The following is a 16,730-nucleotide window of genomic DNA, read 5'->3' as shown; positions in this document are numbered from 1 at the left end:
ATTATTATTATTATTATTATTATTATTATTATTATTATTATTATTATTATTAATAATAATAATAATAATAATAATAATAATAATTTATTAATAAAATAAAATAAAATAATAAAAACAAAATAAAATAATAAAAAGAAATAATAAAATAAGAATGTATTAATTTATTATTAATTTTAATTAATTATTAGTAATTATTTTATTATAATAATAATAATAATAATAATAATAATAATAATAATAATAATAATAATAATAATAATAATAATAATAACAACTACCACCAAAACCAATAACAGCCTTTTGAAGGAGAGGCTCAAGGCCCCTGTTTTATGAGGGGGAAAAAGCGGTGTCTCCGCAGTTGTTGAGCCCGGGCTGGGTCGGTTCCATCGAGATAGGAACAGAGCTAGAAATAGCTGGAGCACGGGCACAGCGTGGTTTTGAGAGGTTCCTCGCATTCCTTGGTCTCTCTGGCTTCTTAAATCGCGGCACCGCACCGACACGTGGAAGCACGGAGTCACGGAATGGTTTGGGTTTGAAGGGATCTCAAAGCTCCTCTCATTCCAGCTCCCTGCCATGGGCAAGGACATCTCCCATTATCCCAGGTTTTTCCAAGCCCCGTCCAGCCTGGTTTTGGATACTCCCAGGGATATGGGGCTGCCACAGCTTCTCTGGGCAACCTGTGCCAGGGGTTCTCCACCATCAAAGGGAGGATTTTTATCTCCAATCAAATATGCAATCTACCACCTCTCTGTTTGAATCCATTCCTCTTTGTCCGTGCTAAGTTAGTGGTGTCACTACAAATATGTTGTTATAAATGCATATCATATTGTTGGCTTTTTGCAAGTCTTATAATGAATGTTATATGTATAAGATTAGAAAATTCAGCTGTAACAATACAGTCTTCTTTATTTCTGTTATTGATGAAACTTAGAAATAGTGGTATAATACATATATGTTAAGCTATGACATAGCATTAAAACAAATCTTACTTTTGTTTGTATAACCCAAAGACTGAAAAAGATAGCTGGAGACCCTTTTTTTTTTCTTTTGTAAACTGTCTTACTCAGATGAAAACAGCAGTGACCAGAACTCTGGGGGGGGGGGGAGGAATTTATTGCATTTCTGGTATCAGGGAATGTAAATCTCGATGGCGCCTAGAAGATTGATCTATTGGTGAAGGGGGCAAGAGAAAACTAAACAGAAGAACACCAAAGATCCTAAGAAGAATGTATGAATATGTATGAGAATTGATGGATATGTAGTAGGGTTCTGTTTTTAAGGGACAATCCTTTGTTAGTAAGGTGTGCTCTCTTGGCTGAAGGCAGGGACACCCGGCCATATCTGTATTCTTTATTTTTATCCTCTAATTGTCTTTCTATTAAACTTTTAAATTCTATCAAAATTACGTGAACCTCGTTTTTCACGTGTGGTTTGCTCCTTTCTCTCAACAGATCCAGAAGCATCTCAGCAGTGGGAGGGTTAATTGGATTCCAAGTCAGCTCTCCATTAGCAGCAGAGGACAGATGCCAGGACCCAGAGGAGCTGCTTGCTACAACAGTAGAAGGTAGGAGGAATATAATAAATATAATATAAATAATAAATATAATATAATAAATCACTGCCAGCCACACTCCCATGTTTTTCTTTCCCTGGAAATGTGAGGTCGGCCTGGAAAGGTGCATTACTGAGATTGCACGTAGGGAGAGAGAATGAGGGTGAAGGAGACACAAAAGCAAATAGGAATTAATTTCAGATGGTGATGCGTATCAGGAGCAATACAACGAAGGTTCCAGAAAATGTTATTGGGATAGATGATCCCTCATGACACTGTTTTCCAGGAAACTGACATTTTGGGAAGGTGTATATATACTGCTTCTTTCCCGAAGAGGAATGTTGCAGTTTTCCAGCCTGCCAGGTGTTCATAAATTTCCTCAGAGAAACTGAACAGCTATTTTTTTTTTTTTTCCCCACAGTACCCTCAGCTGCGAAATAGAGGCCGCCAAACTGAAACGGGAATAATTGGAACGCCTTTATCCCTGCAGTTTGTCCCAAGGTTGCTTAACACGCTTTAACGTGTCTTATCCTCTTTAAAGAAACAGCCTTTACAACATTTTATTCCCAAAATATTTCACGAGGCCCCTTCTCCAGCCCCTCACGAGCCGCGCGAGCCCTCACGCGCCTTTCGCGACAGGCGGGGCGCGGCCGCGCTTTACGGCGGGCCGTTGCCGCGGTAACGACGCCTCGGGCCGGGGAGCCGCCGCCGTCCGCGGTGCCTCCATCCCGCTCCTGTCCCCGCATCCCGGCCCGGTCCCTGCCGCAGGGTCCGGGCCCTCCCGCCGCCGCCATGGACAAATACCAGGTGCTGGGGCTGGTGGGGGAAGGCAGCTACGGCGTGGTGACCAAGTGCAGGAACAAGGACAACGGGCAGATCGTGGCCGTCAAGAAGTTCCTGGAGAGCGACGACGACGCGGCGGTGAGGAAAATCGCCCTGAGGGAAATGAAACTGCTCAAGGTGAGGCTGGCGGGAACCGCCCCCCCCCCCCCCTTTTTTTTTTTTTTTTTTTTTGTTTTTAGCAGTTTTGTGCTTAAAATTCTAGGGGTTTTGTGTTGAAATTCGCGGCTTCTCCTTCAGCTCTCGGCTCGGGTTGTGTCGCAGCACAGCGGATCTGGTCAGCCTTTACAAAAATTAAAAAAAAAAATTAAAAATCCAGGTCGCAGGAGGCTGGCGTGAGCCCTGCTTGAATTTCCGCCTGCAGATGAGTTCTCCCTGCTTCTCCCTTAGGCCGGGCGCTGTGCTGGGCTCACCTGGTGAGCCCTGGATTGGAAAAGCCTGGTGGTGTTCTGGAATGATACGCGGGTCTCTGTTGCCTCCTGCTGGTAGCTGCCCACCCCCCTTGTCCCAAATGCCTGTCCTTTGCTGCTGTGAATTTGCTGAAAAGAGAAGAAACACTGACCTTTCAAAGCCTGCGGGTGAAACCAACGGTGACCTGGGGGTGTGACACTAAACGAACCTGCCGGTGTCACTTGAGACGGGAAAATGCTTCTAGGAAAGTTTTCCTTTATTTTTTCTTTCATTCATGGCAGGCAAGAGGCTGGAGGGGGTCTCCTATGAGATTCCCCCGGGTGGGAGGGAGCTGGCACCGTGTCCTTTGCAGTTGGAGTGTGGGATTTGCCTGGTGCCAGTGTTGTGGTGAAAGGGGGGAAGGACAAGGGGAAATGGATTCAAACTGAAAGAGAGCAGGTTTTTTGTCGGATATTAGGAAAAAATGATTCCCCGTGAGGGCACGGGTTGTCCAGAGAAGCTTCCCTTGCCCCACAGGAATGCTTGTCCCTGTCCACGGGCACATGTGGGTGTTTTGGGACAGGGATGATGTGTTTGGTGAAAAAAAGAAGGAAAATTTTATTACACTCGAAGTGCATCCAGGCTACTCCTGTGCTGTGGGGTGTTCCAGAGGCGGGAATACTGGCAAACCTGTGTCCTGTCCTCTTGTCTGCCACAAGCGTCTCTTCCTAAATCAGCCAGCTTAGAGTTCCTGTGCGCTGAAGGGGGGAAAAAAAAAGTGATGTTTTCCATAACTGCAAGAGCTACAGAATTAGAGTTAATAGAAATGTGTGTGCTGGAGCTTGAGACACAGCCAGCAGCTGCAAGCATTATCCCTTCAAACCCTTTTGAAGGGGATCTGTTTGAGCCTGGATTGTGCCTGCTCCACTGGCCAGGCTCACTGGGTTGCTGAGCACCAGCACCCAGGTGTGTTGGGAATTAATTGCTTTTCCTGAGTGAATGGAATCTTAGCAAGGGTAATATTTGCATGTACAGCTCAGGAAGGGTGGCCTCTCGCAGGGGAGATAAATACTTGGAGGTTTGGCCTCCTTGTAGTTCCTTCCCTTGTTCCCTATGAGTCTTTGGTTTAAATTTTTTTTTCTCTCGAGTTTGGGCAGAAATTTAATTGTGTCTGAAAACAACAAAACCTGTTCAGGTCTCCTGTGTGGGGAATAAATCATTCTTGGGGAAAAGAGCTTTTTGTCTTATTGATTATCCTTTAAAAATTCTTCTCCTGTCAGAACTTGTGAGAAATCTGGGCAGACACAGGTGCAGGTTGGCTGGCACTGCCTCTACATTGGCAGAGTTTCCCCTACAATTCCCTGTGCTCTGCAGTCCTTTTGCATCTTCCTGGGTCACACCCTGGGGCTCTGGTGCTGCCTCCAGGCAACCTCTGGTGATGTTTCCCTGCCAGGCTCCAGCTAATAAATAACTGTGCTCTGTAGCATGGCCTTTAATGTTGGTGTCTGATAAATCTGTAACAAATTGGAGGTGGATTCTTGTCTGCTGGGAAAACGATGACAAAATAACTAGAAAAACACAGCTGCTTTTTCTTTCTCTTTTTATTCAAGTTGCCTTTTCTTTTTGATACTGTCCCAGCTGGGCTGCAGTTAAAAAAATTAACTGCAAATTATTTTTTTTATTATTTTTTTTAATTTCCCTTCATTCCCTGTTTTATGACAGCAACTCAGGCACGAGAATCTGGTGAACCTGCTGGATGTGTGTAAAAGGAAGAAGCGGTGGTACCTGGTGTTTGAATTTGTGGATCACACGGTTCTCGACGACCTGGAGGAGTCTCCCAGCGGACTGGACTTTGAAACAGTTCGGAAATACTTGTTTCAGATTATGAGAGCAATTGCCTTTTGTCACAGCCATAATGTAAGTATGTGCATGAAATCAGCTCTGCAGCTAAAATCAGCAGATACATCTTAGAATAGAAGCAGATACTTTTGTATTTATATATGTTTGAACTCAGAGAAATAGAGCTTTGTCTGAAAAGGAAAAGAGATGTATAAAATAAAAGTGTCTGAAATTAGAGGCTCTGTGTTTGCCTGTAGTTTTTTATGTGAATGTGAGAAAGCTGTACTTTTTGCTGAGCCAGTCAGCTCGCTATGTACAAACAGGGAATTTGCCCTGACTTGCTTTTTTTTCCCCTGTGCAGATAATCCATCGGGATATTAAGCCAGAAAACATACTGGTTTCCCAGTCAGGAGTGGTGAAACTCTGCGACTTCGGATTTGCCCGGCCCTTGGCATCTCCTGGGGAAGTTTACACGGACTACGTGGCGACCCGCTGGTACAGAGCCCCGGAGCTGCTGGTGGGGGACAGCAAATATGGCAGGTGAGTTTGGCCTGCCAGGCTGGGAAGGGCTGTGGGGAACACGGAGGCCGTGCTCCATCTGCTGGCCCAGCTTTTGGATGGATGAAGTTGTGCTGAGCTGGGGTGGCGGTGGTTTTTCTCCCCAGGCCTGTGGACGTGTGGGCTATTGGCTCCCTGATAACAGAAATGCTTACAGGAGAGGCACTTTTCCCTGGAGACTCAGACATTGACCAGCTCTTCCATATCACCAAGTGCCTGGGTAAGAAGTGCCCCTCTCGCTTGCTCAGGAATGAAGGGCTCAGGTTTGTTTTGATGGGTGGGAAGATCACAGCCCAGACTGTGGCCCTTACTGCAGTGCTGACCCAGCATTTCAGCCTCTCAAATGTTTCACTGTGTCCTGTATTTTTCCCTGTGGTCACTGTGTTTGCATGATTCCAGGTAACTTAATTCCAAGACAACAGGAGTTATTCTATAAAAACCCCCTCTTTGCTGGCATGAAGTTGCCTGAGGTGAGTGAGCTCGAATCCCTGGAGATACGCTATCCCAAGCTGCCTCCTGCCGCACTGGACTTAGCCAAGGTAATGAATTGTTTGTTGATTAAGGTAATTAACTGTTTGCTGTGAATGTTTCTCTGTTTGCCTGTCCTTCACCTCGTGTGGGAAAGTACAGGGCCACTCGAGCGCCTTTCTCTCAGCTCCCCATCCAGCGAGCGGCTGCTCGGCGGTGGCAGCTCGGTGAGAGCAGAGCTCCAGTCCGGGGTGATGGGGGCACTCAGCCCTGCAGGGCCAGAGGGATCACTGCATATCCTGCAGGGATCTTTCACTCAGACGTGCCAAAGCCTTTGTTTAATTCCTGGTGTGTTTACCTCCTCCTGTTCACGTTGGTTTGACAGGAGTGCTTGCAGATTGACCCAGACAAGAGACCATCCTGTGCCCAACTCCTGCAGGGCGATTTCTTCAACAAGGACGGCTTTGCTGAAAGGTAAAAGCTCCTTTCCTGCTCACTGCAGGCTCAGGTTAGAAAGAAGTGAAGCAGCTGTGCTTGAAGATTGCACACTGGGCCTGAATGTCTCCGTTTGTTTTGGCTTGACCTTCCTGGAAACAGGAGAACAGTTGGAAGGGAACACGTTGCAGTGGCACATGTACCTTGTTGTGACATTAATTCATCAGTGGCACCCCATATTGGATAGTATAGTCTTACACTGTCTTCACTCTCTGCATCTGCCACAAACTGGGATGCAAACACCTTTATTGCTGTCTTGTGAAAAATGTGTGATAAGATTTTATTTCGTTTAATGTATACATTGTATTTGGCTTCTCTTTAGTTAAAAGGCACAGTTGGTTTGACTGCATAAAAGGTTATGGGAGCCAGCCTGGGCTTAGCAACTGATGATGATATTAAGATAAACAGAAGCCCTTTTATTAATTGTTTTTCTTTTCTCCTTATATGGAATGTAGATTTACTCAGGAGCTTAAAGAAAATATCCAGAAAGATATCAGAAACTATCAGTTCCAAAAAAAACCTAAAATCATTAAAAGGGACAAATACGATGTTTTAGAAGAAAGAAAAATGATCAGCGTCCAGGTTGGTCCATCTATGTTTTCCAAACCTGTATTGTTTTGTTTTGTTTTGTTTTTCTTGTGTTTTAAAATCATTGTTTTTAAAATCCGTGCAGCAGTTTAAATTCCTAGGAAATAGCTTGGGAGTGCAGGTGGTTCTTTGGCCAGTCTCTTGCAGTGAACCACACAGTGGTGCAGGTCCTGGCCATACAGAGCTGGAGGGGGAATCACTTGGGAAGCATAAGTCATGCTTTATGCTGCTGTTAACTTGTTTTAAAGCCCTGCCTTCAAAATTAAAAATTCTCCTTTCAACTGGATTCCAGGGATGCTTCAGAGTGATTTTCAGATGAGTTTTTATTTCATTTCTTTGGAAGAGACATGGGATACAGCTGTTTTTCCTCCATCATTTCTGATTCTAGTCTCAAGTGACTTATTTACAGAGCGTGCTGGAGCCCTGACAAGTTTTCTCCTGTTTGATGGAAAGCAGAGATTTCCTAACAAAACCAATTCCATCTCCATTAGAGTCTTGCAGAATCATGCACATGCAGGCTTCTGACGTGTTTTTTTTTCCTGCATGCACTGCTGTAAACTGCTTTTTTAACACAACTGTAACAAAATGTTTGTCTTCCCAAACAGGATTTCAGCATGGGCCAAAGGAGAAAAGAGGGAAAGCTGATAAAGACCAAGCCCTCTAAACCTGATGCAGAGAAAGCAGATCAATCCTCCAAGCTGGGCTTCTACGACAGCACAATCAAACCATTTAAATTCAGCCCTCAGACCAACCTGAAAGATTCCAGCAGCAGCTTGGACTGCGCCAAGAACCTGGGCACATTTATTCCTCCCATCAACCAGAACTTCTCTCCTACATTTGGGATAGGTTCTGGGCCTGGGAACCTTGGTTACAGGTATGGGAGCAGAGCTAAGAGAGATTCTATCTATCATTCCTGTCTGTCCTGGGAGGTGCAGGGGTGGGAATGCGAGACTTGGAGTCTGGGATACCTTGCGTCTGTTGCTTTATATTCGCTGTGTTACCCAAGCTAATACCAGTTTTGGGGCATTTCTGATTACAGACTTGGTGAAAAGAGTAAAAAATACATGAACCCGTTGCTAAAGGCACACAAGCCTTCTCCAGTGGGCCGTTGCAGTGTCATCTTGACACCGGTGAGTGTGTCTGTCTGTCTGTCCCCCTTGGCCGAGCAAAAATAAATTCAATTGTGTGTTGTATTCTCAAGAACTGATCCGTCTTTCACCACAATTCCCCACTAAAAATATTGGGTTTGTTATCCCTTTTCTCCTGCAGATTTTTTGTTCATTATCCAGTGCTAATAGTTCTTATGTAAAATATGTCAGAAAACAATTTGAAATGAGGGGAGCAGTCCAGCACAGGGTATTGGTGAGATTTGGAATATATCCATGGTCTCCTGCCTGGCCAGGAAAGATAGACCATGTGTACTAGGCTACTGAAGCAGAACCAAGGGCTTGGATTTTATGCAGCCAGGGCCTTACTTAGTCATGCCATAAATGCATTAAAAATTGATAAGGAAAACAAGTGAAATGGAAAGTTTTCCTCTGCCCTCACTACCTAGGCATGATTATTTCTGTGCCAGCCAGCAACATTTGCCTTTTTCCAGATAACTAATCCCAGTCCTTCTCCAAGTGCTGTATTTTATCTCTCTGAAAGCAGCCTCACTTAGGTGATTGTTTTTATTTTGCTGTTGCTTTTCCATTGCTTATGTATAAACAGCACTTGAGCAGGTTGAATTCCTTCACACACATCAGAGTCTTTTGTCTCGCTTTTGTAGAAATTCCAACTAAATCAGAACATTGCTGTGTTACTGCTTTTTTTAAGCTTGAAAAATAGCTTTATTTTTTTTTTTCTATATTTTCATGAGCTGTTCCTTATTCCCTTGGTTACTGGTTACTAATGAAAAACCCATTCTTCAGGCAAGTAAGAAAAAATGGGAATTCTCCAAGCCGGATATGCGTTTGCCAGAACTAAATCATCTCCCTGAGCTGAGAGGAGCGGAAGGTAGGAACTTTGAGGTGCTGTAAATAAAACCTGGGTACCAGACAAGTGTCAGGAGGCAGCGTGTCTGCTCTCCCTCCCTTAACATGGAGTGCCTTGGTTGTGTTTTGCAGCTCGGCATCCCAGATTTGTGAAAAAGGAAAACAGAATGTTTGCAGAGTCCCGAGTCCCCTCCCTTGCAGCTATCGACCTTCATAACTCAAGTCTGGCTTCACAGCAGGTATCAAGGCAATAAAGTGGTTTGTGCTGCTCTGTATTTGTTTGGTTTGTGACTTCCTCAACAGCGTGGTCCACAGAAGTCCAGTTTGACTCCTAAAGGAGCAGAATTTGCCTTGGGATCTTAAGTCTTAACCTGGGGGAGCATTTTAGAACCATCATTTGACCAAAGAACAGATTTAAGTTAGGTGTTGGCACTGCATATGTCTTTAGAAGGCTGTTTCTGATTGTCTTCTCTGTTTATGCTGCAGTTGGAAATTGATCCTGTCGCTTTCTTTCCCATTTCACAGCTGTCAGGGACCTTGATGCCGGATGCATCAGAAGCAAACTTGCCCAGGGTCGAGCACTAGCCCTGGGGAGATGGTTCACACCTGCCTGTAAAAGGTGGGCTTTCATTTCTGGTGGCTTCCAAATGGATGGTTTCATGAACACTTAGCTAGGGATGGGAATTGCAATAGGAAAATTCTTTTATAGTTCACATTCTTGGTCAGGACATGCAGCGATGAGAGACTCCTTACTGAGGGCGGTACACAGCTCGCTGTGCCCGGTAAATCATTTTCCTGAGCTGAAGTGCTGGGCATTGGGGTTGGAAACGAAGCAGCTGACAAACTTGGAGGGGTTGAGCAAGATGGTAGAACAACAAAAAAAGGGGAAGCTGGCTGCTTGCATGTGAGGAGGGGAAAAAGAAACTCAAATTTTTCTCATCTGTGAAGCAGAGAGGTGTAAGCGCACAGCTTCAGCAAGGCATGGATGCCTAACAAATCAAAATAAAGGAAGCCTTTTGCCAGGGAGCAGCTCTGTGTTTTGTTAGTCTGTCCAGAGTCATTTTCCTTTTCTCCTCTTGATGCAGGTGACTGAACAGTGGGAACAATCCATCTGAGTTTCCAGGGGCTAAAGCTGCCAGGTCTCTGCAGGGGAGAGGAGGATCCCTTACTCCTGTTGGTGCAGCAGGCTGCCACGGAAGTGGCTCAGGTCCAGGCTGAGGACGGAGCTTGCACTGCCATTGCTGCTGGATTTCTTGCACGCAAAAAGCCCCTGGAATGTTGATCTTCTGGCTTAGAGCCAGGTCTTGTCTGAGAAGAGTAGTGGTCATTGGTGTGTGACAAGGGCAGGAGCTGCTTTGGAGGACTCCTGAAGGAAGCTGGGCTTTCTTTTGTCCAGCTGCTGCCCGCGTGAGGGGTTTGTTTTTCAACGAATAGCTGCCAAAATTCTCATGTTTTGGTGGGCTGCCCGATCTGGGTTGGTAAGCACCTTTGCCTTGACAGTGAAGAAAAGCATTTGTGCAAGAAATACAATATCTAAATGTGCAAATCTGCAGCTGTTCCTTTGAAACCCTTGCTAACGCACTTGTCACTTTGTTTTAGGTTCCTTTTCCCTTCATGTTTGGGCAGTTGTCTTTGGGGTGTTCACCTGGGAATGTTGTCTGGCTGTTGTTGATGGTGAAGGAAGGAATATCCCTGTGGAATACTGAGCTGTGATGCAGGTGACACATGGAATGTCTCAGTAACTCGAGTGATCATTGCTTTAGATCCCTTAGGGGAATAGGACAGTAAAACTCAACCGTTTTGAAACCATTTTGGCTTATTTGCCCTTAGTTTGTCTGTGGTCGGTTTTGGGCTGTCCCTGTGTTGCTCACAGCTGTTTTCCATCACCTGTCACAACTCACATGGTGTCATTAACTTTGGAACTTATTTTTCCACAAAATACAGCCTTTCCCGTCGATGGATCATGACAGAATATGGTCTGAACTCATTGTATTTAGGGATTTGTCTCTATGCTGTGTCCTGACGTGTACATTTCATTTGTAAATAAAAAGATCTTCCAATTCCAGGCTTGACTGTCTCCATAAGTGGATGCTCCACTTGGCCACAGCAGTCAGTCAGGTAGCCATGAGCAAATGCAGGGGGGGAAAGAAGGTTTTGGGAGGGAAGAGTGGAGGTTTTTTGGGGAAAGTTGGGTGCGTGGGGGAGAGAAAGATTGATTTAAGGCGAAGGTTTTGCACGGGGAAGCGTGTGGCTGACAGGTCCAGGGAGGTAATCCTCTGCTTGGCCCTAGAGAGGCCACGTCCGGAGTGCTGTGTTCAGTTCTGGGCTCCACAGGTCAAGAAATACCAGGAGCTACTGGAGAGGGTCCAGCGGAGGCTGAAGATGATGAGGGGTGTGGATCATCTCTCTCAGGGGAGGAGCCTGTGAGAGCTGGGCCTGCTCAGGCTAGAGAAGAGGGAGAGGACAGCAGGAATCTCATCAATCCATACAAGCATCTCCAAGGTGAGTGTCAGGAGGATCCCACCAAGCACCTGAGAGCTTTGTCCGAACACTCTTTGAGCTCTGTCAGGACTGGTGCTGTGACCACAGCCCCACCACCACCCTCTGGGTGAAGAACTTTTCCTAACATCCAGCCTCGCCCTTCCTGGCACAGCTCCAGCCATTCCCTCAGGTCCCGTCACTGTCACCAGAGAGCCGAGATGGGTGCTGACCCCCCAGTTCCCGTCGGGAGGATGTTGTGTACAGCAGGGAGGTGTCCCCTCTGTTTCCCCCAGAAACCCATGGAGGTTTCCCTTCTTTCCATGGAGGTGGCAGAGCGCTGGCACGGGCTGCCCCAGGCAGAGGTCACAGCACCAAGCCTGACAGATCCCAAGGGACCTTTGGACAAGGCTCTCGGGCACCTCCTGGGATCGGTGGGGTGTCCTGTGCGGGGCCAGGAGCTGGACCCGATGGTCCTTCATGGGCTCGGTGTAGTCTGTGAATGTGTGACTCCTGCTGGAGTCTCCCTCTCCGGAGATATTCCCAGCCCGCCCGCTCTGGGTGACCCTGCCTCGGCAGGGAGCTTGGACTGGGCGATCCCCAGCGCTCCCCTCCAGCTCGATCCCGGCAGGCTCCAGCCAGACGCAGAACACCAAAGTTCGAGGCGGAAGGGAAGCTACCTTTGAAAGCTCCAAATCCTCCGGAACCGGCTGTGAGGAAGCGGAAGAGGGGGAGCGGGGCCAGGCGGCGGCGGCGGCCATGGCCATGGCGGGGGGATCGCAGGGATGCGAGCCGGGATGCGAACCGGGATGCGAACCGGGATGCGAGCAGGGATGCGAGCAGGGATGCGAGCACTACCGGCGGGGCTGCCGGCTGCGGGTGGGTGAGCGGGGGGCGGCCGTGCCGTGGCAGGGATGGTCGCCGATCCGTGTCCCCATCCATGCCGTGTCCTTCCCTTCCCAGGCACCGTGCTGCGGGAAGCTGTACCCGTGCCGGCTGTGCCACGACGGAGCCGAGGAGCACCAGCTGGACCGGTTCCGGGTGTCCGAGGTGCAGTGCATCCGCTGCCGCCTCCTGCAGAAGGTGGGTCCGGGCAGCGGAGCTCACGGGAGGGGTCGGTGTGGGAGAGGTCATCCATCCCACCTCCCTGCTCCGGATTGTCGGGGTTATGGGCCGGTGTCCTGGCAGGGGAGGTTTGGGTTGGATAGCAGGAAAAGGTTCTCCCAGAGGGTGGTGAGGCACTGAGAGAGGCTCCCCCGGGAAAGTGGTCACGGCTTCGGTCCTGGCAGAGGGCAAGAGGCATTTGGACAGCGCTCCCAGGCACCTGGCGGGATGCTCGGAGCTGTCCTGTGTGGGGCTAAGCCTTGGATGTAATGAACCTTGTGGGTTCCTTCCCAGCTCAGGGTGTTCTGTGATCACAGAGCGTATGGCACAGGCTTGTGTCCGGGAGTGTGTCCTCACTGGAATATCTCTGCCTCTCTGGGCAGCCTGTTCCAGAGCACAGCAAGGAGGTTTTTCCTCCTGTTCAGGTGGAACTGCCCGTGTATTGGCTTCTGGCCCTTGCCTTCGGGCCTGCTTCTGGGCACTGCAGAGCAGAGGCTGATTCCATCCTCTTGGCACCTTCCACATCCCTCCAGACATTGATTAGATGCCCTCAGCCATCCCTTTTCAAGGCTGAACAGGCTCTGCTCCCTCAGCCTGTCCTCATAAGAGAGATTTTACAGTCTGTTGATAGCTTCCTAGCACTCGGGCCTCGCTCCAGGAGCTCCGTACCCCTCTCGGAGCCCGCAACTGGATGCGGCATTCCATGTGTTGCTGTCCCTTCAGGCCCAGCAGCGCTGTGAGGGCTGTGACAGCCTCTTTGGGGAGTACTACTGCGACATCTGCCACCTGTTTGACCGAGACAAGAAGCAGTACCACTGCGAGGAGTGCGGCATCTGCAGGTGCGTGCGGGCGGCGGGCCCGGCTCGGCGGGGACCGGCCCTGCCCTGACTCCTCTCTCCGCAGGATTGGCCCCAAGGAGGATTTCTTCCACTGCTCCAAATGTAATTTGTGCCTGAGCCTGAGTCTCCAAGGAAAGCACAAGGTGAGGATGCGCCACTTAGCTCCGTGTCTTAAAAAGTGACACCTTGAGCCTGAAGCCGGATGTGCCTCAGCCCCATCTGAGGCCACAGGAACAGGGAGAGCAGTGGCTTCTCCTTCTCTAAGTTCACCTACCGGCACAGTTATTGAAGACATAAGAAATTTTATTATTGGACCTTCACAATATAGAAAAACACAGAAAACTATGCAGCAGAATGACTTTTTCTTCTCTTTTTCCATTTGCCAAGTGTATCGAAAATGTCTCCAGGCAGGATTGTCCAATATGTTTGGAGGTGAGCAGCTTCTTTCCATCTCCTGAATATCTGTGTGGCCCTGTTTTTGACTGTGTCTGAGTTAATTTTTCTTCTCTTTTGTCTTACGCTTGCCTCCAAACAGGATATTCACACATCTCGTGTTGGAGCCCATGTTCTGCCGTGTGGTCACCTCCTTCACAGGTAAAGCAGACACCTGAGAAAGGGAAATACCTGCTGCATTGTGTTGGGTGTTTATTCAGCAGCATTCAGTCTGTATCAGCTGCTTACAGCTGATTTCTGAGGGACCTGCACTGTGGGGGCAGTCTGTTTCGCCAGGAGATATTTTCTTTAGAGGGGTTGTCTTTCTTCTCAGTCTGTTTTGGCAGTGTGAAGCTCTCCTGTCACTTGGCCTAGGGATGTTTTTTTAATTTCTGCCTTGGGGAATACCTGTGTGGCTGTTCCCTTAGTGCACTTCAGGTGTGTTACCAGTCAGCAATTCCATTCTTCTTACTGACCTGTGTTTCCTTTTCAGAACATGTTACGACGAAATGCTGAAGGAGTGAGTATTTCCAAACACCTTTCCTCTCGGTATTATCTTAGTCCAAACATTTACTTCAAGAGGTAAAAGTCATGGTGCCAATTCTGCACCAGCTAACTTAAAGACAGCTCCTAAAGGGATAAAGGGCATTTAATTTCCCCTTCTGTTTGCAAAAACTTGCTTTTTCGTGGCGTTTGCTTGCCTGGAACAGTATGAAACTTGTCCCCACCAATGGACTTGTTTCATGGCCTCGCTTCATCTTCTGATTTGGACATTTCCCCCTCTTTCTGCCAGAGGCTACAGGTGTCCTTTGTGCATGCACTCGGCGTTGGACATGACCAGGTACTGGCGCCAGCTGGACAATGAGGTGGCACAGACTCCCATGCCCACGGAGTACCAGAACATGATGGTGGAGGTAAGAGCTCAGCCTTGCCACCCTTGCCTGGCTTTCATGGAGCTGTGCCTCGGAGTTACTGGCAGTAGAGGGCACTAGGGACGTGTGCTGGATCAGAAGTCAGACCAAGGGGTGGGGAAATGATGAGGGCAAGTCACGCGTAGCGCGTTCATCATTCCTGTTTATATCCACGCAAACACTGCTGGTGCTGCAGCCTCTCCCTCCCTTCCCTGTGTGCGTGCAGATCCTCTGCAACGACTGCAACGCCCGCTCCACGGTGCAGTTCCACCTCCTGGGCATGAAGTGCCAGAACTGTGAGTCGTACAACACGGCCCAGGACGGGCGGTGCCGGCTGTCCTTGGAGGAGCAGTGACCGGGATACGCGCGGCGTTCGGCCGGACGGGGAGCGCTGTGCCGCGGGAGAGACTTCTTTTACAAACAAAGCAACTCTTTGTCAGTAAAAATTCCAGTATTCCTAGTTCAAGGAGTCCTTGACTGCGCCAGGGAGGAGGCAGATTAGAAGAGCAGCACGAGGAGATGTGGTGAGCAGCTGATGCAGCAGCAGGAAGAGTTTTGGGGCCTCATCCTGGCTCGCTGCCGTCCCTTCGTTCAGATTCCTTTGCCAGCCGCAGTCGCTCTTTTCCCCCATTTCTTCCTCATTTTGCACCGTTCACTGGCAAAGGCCCAGGTGGTGTAGGGTTTTAGACTCGTACACAGCTCAGTTTTGCTGGGGAGGTACCTGAAGGGGAGCACATGCTTCATTCACATCAGGCTGAGCCTGAGATGTTCACTGATTCAGCAGCAGTCCAGAGGTGCTCCAGTGCTGCAGGGACCAATTTTCTGTGGTTTTGGCGTTTGTTAACTTCAGTTAGAAGTTTGTTAGAACTTCCCTGGGGGGAGAGAATGTGGGGGGGTGAACGACTGCCTTTTAAAAGAAGTGAAAACCCCAGCCCGGCCCTTCTTCGTGTGACCTCCTGCCTGAGGTGTTTCGCAGTCTTAAATATTGCAGAAAGTTCTTGATTCCTGTGAATTTCACATGCAGATGCTTTACAGTAATAAGATATAAAAAAAGAGTCAGTTACTCTTCAGGTTACGGCTACTCATTTTTAACTTGTTCTGTTGTAAAATGAGCTTTTCTTAATCCAGCAGTGCCCCTTTCTGCATGGAGTATTTAGGATTTGGATGATAGCTGTTGTAGCTTGCCTTGACTGGGGTATCTTTTTCTGGAGCACTTTTCTCACTGCTATAAATAAATGTAAAATAAGTTCTCTGTTAAAATAAACAAGTGACACTGCGTGATGTGCTCTTCTTCCACGCACGTACTCTCTGGAAATTCCCAGCTCAGTTTAAACCGTGATTCAGTGCTGAAAAATGGTTGGGTGTGAGGCCTGGGACACTGTTAGGAGAAGAAGTGCTTCATTTTTTACAAGCTCCTGTGTTTCTGTATTTTTGTTTTGCGGTACAAGCGAGACTCCCTGCTGCTTTGGTTGGTGCTTGGTGACTCCACCTCCTTTCCTGGATGGAGATCTGCTCATTCCAGATAAGCCTGGAAGTGCCAGTGGGGCTGCCATCAGCCTTGCAGGAGTTGTCATCCCAGAAAACTCTGGCCAAATAGCCTTGGAGTTTGTTGCTAATGGTAAAAACCCGTGCTGGTCAAGCCAGTAACCAAGCAGGTTCACTGTTAAATGGGATGCTAATTCTATTCCAATTATTAACTGGAAATATTCTTGTTTGGGTTCCAACCACAGGAGGAGGCTGAAAGGAAACCCTTGGTTAGGCTGAGCTTTGGAAGAGCAGGTCCTGCTGAGCTGTGGTAGTGGGAAGGAGAACGATTCGTGGTGTGGGATCCAGGTGATTTTGTCCTTTTGCTCTCCTTTTTTTTTGGTGTTTGCCTCTGGAAGGTGCACGAGGGCCTGCGAATGCTGAGGGAACGCTGAACCGCTGCTCGGTGTGTTTATCTTGGCACCCAGCCCTCAGCACCCTTTGCCAGGGAACAAATCCCACAGCAGGAAAAGGAATGGCATTTTCAGGGGATAAAGGACAATGGAAGGGATAAAGAGGGGCAAGGAGCTGCTTTATGGGATGGGAGGTGCTGGAGGGAGCTTTGCTGCCCTGTCCATGGAGATGCAGCCGATGGGAGCGGGAAGGACGCTGGGATCAGCGCGCCGAGGTGATCCTGGGTGGAAGCAGCAGCTGCCTTGGCCAGAGCTTGCCCGCTGGCTATGGGAGCCATAGGGAATCCTGCCTTGCCCACCCATCTAGGCCAGAATCAGGAGCA

General features: G+C 48.3%; 2 protein-coding genes across 24 annotated transcripts in view; both read left to right on the top strand.

Moving 5' to 3' along the window:
* CDKL2 (cyclin dependent kinase like 2) overlaps positions 1–10,771 on the top strand; it is a 28,491-nt gene extending 17,720 nt beyond the window's left edge. For 19 of the 20 annotated variants that reach the window (XM_086888242.1, XM_086888243.1, XM_086888252.1 and 16 more), the window contains 14 exons: positions 1,452–1,564; positions 1,974–2,512; positions 4,505–4,699; positions 4,983–5,161; positions 5,287–5,399; positions 5,579–5,718; positions 6,033–6,121; positions 6,598–6,724; positions 7,336–7,604; positions 7,770–7,860; positions 8,644–8,728; positions 8,839–8,945; positions 9,232–9,325; positions 9,792–10,771. In XM_086888242.1, coding sequence (XP_086744368.1) covers positions 2,345–2,512; positions 4,505–4,699; positions 4,983–5,161; positions 5,287–5,399; positions 5,579–5,718; positions 6,033–6,121; positions 6,598–6,724; positions 7,336–7,604; positions 7,770–7,860; positions 8,644–8,728; positions 8,839–8,945; positions 9,232–9,291 — 1,623 coding nt within the window. In that variant the 5' untranslated portion in view covers positions 1,452–1,564; positions 1,974–2,344 and the 3' untranslated portion in view covers positions 9,292–9,325; positions 9,792–10,771. Of the gene's footprint in view, positions 1–1,451; positions 1,565–1,973; positions 2,513–4,504; positions 4,700–4,982; positions 5,162–5,286; positions 5,400–5,578; positions 5,719–6,032; positions 6,122–6,597; positions 6,725–7,335; positions 7,605–7,769; positions 7,861–8,643; positions 8,729–8,838; positions 8,982–9,231; positions 9,326–9,791 lie in introns of those variants that run through there. The other variant, XM_086888256.1, reaches the window with a different exon arrangement.
* RCHY1 (ring finger and CHY zinc finger domain containing 1) lies at positions 9,792–15,746 on the top strand. 4 transcript variants are annotated; one of them, XM_086888263.1, is made up of 11 exons: positions 9,792–10,824; positions 11,119–11,208; positions 11,360–12,063; positions 12,148–12,267; positions 13,012–13,127; positions 13,192–13,270; positions 13,515–13,559; positions 13,663–13,721; positions 14,053–14,079; positions 14,353–14,473; positions 14,697–15,746. In XM_086888263.1, the coding sequence occupies exons 3-11, from the start codon at positions 11,944–11,946 to the stop codon at positions 14,823–14,825; spliced, it is 816 nt and encodes a 271-aa protein (XP_086744389.1). In that variant the 5' UTR covers positions 9,792–10,824; positions 11,119–11,208; positions 11,360–11,943; the 3' UTR covers positions 14,826–15,746. The 4 variants fall into 4 exon arrangements, with proteins under 4 accessions (XP_086744389.1, XP_086744386.1, XP_086744388.1 ...); XM_086888262.1 differs by having other exon boundaries at positions 10,773–10,824; positions 11,041–11,208; positions 11,816–12,063; XM_086888260.1 differs by having other exon boundaries at positions 10,306–11,208.
* The last annotated feature ends 984 nt before the right edge of the window (positions 15,747–16,730 follow it).

The sequence above is a fragment of the Cyanistes caeruleus genome, chromosome 5 (assembly GCF_971803275.1).
Source record: "Cyanistes caeruleus chromosome 5, bCyaCae1.hap1.1, whole genome shotgun sequence".
NCBI lineage: Eukaryota > Metazoa > Chordata > Aves > Passeriformes > Paridae > Cyanistes > Cyanistes caeruleus.
This window is presented reverse-complemented; position numbering and strand designations above follow the sequence as displayed.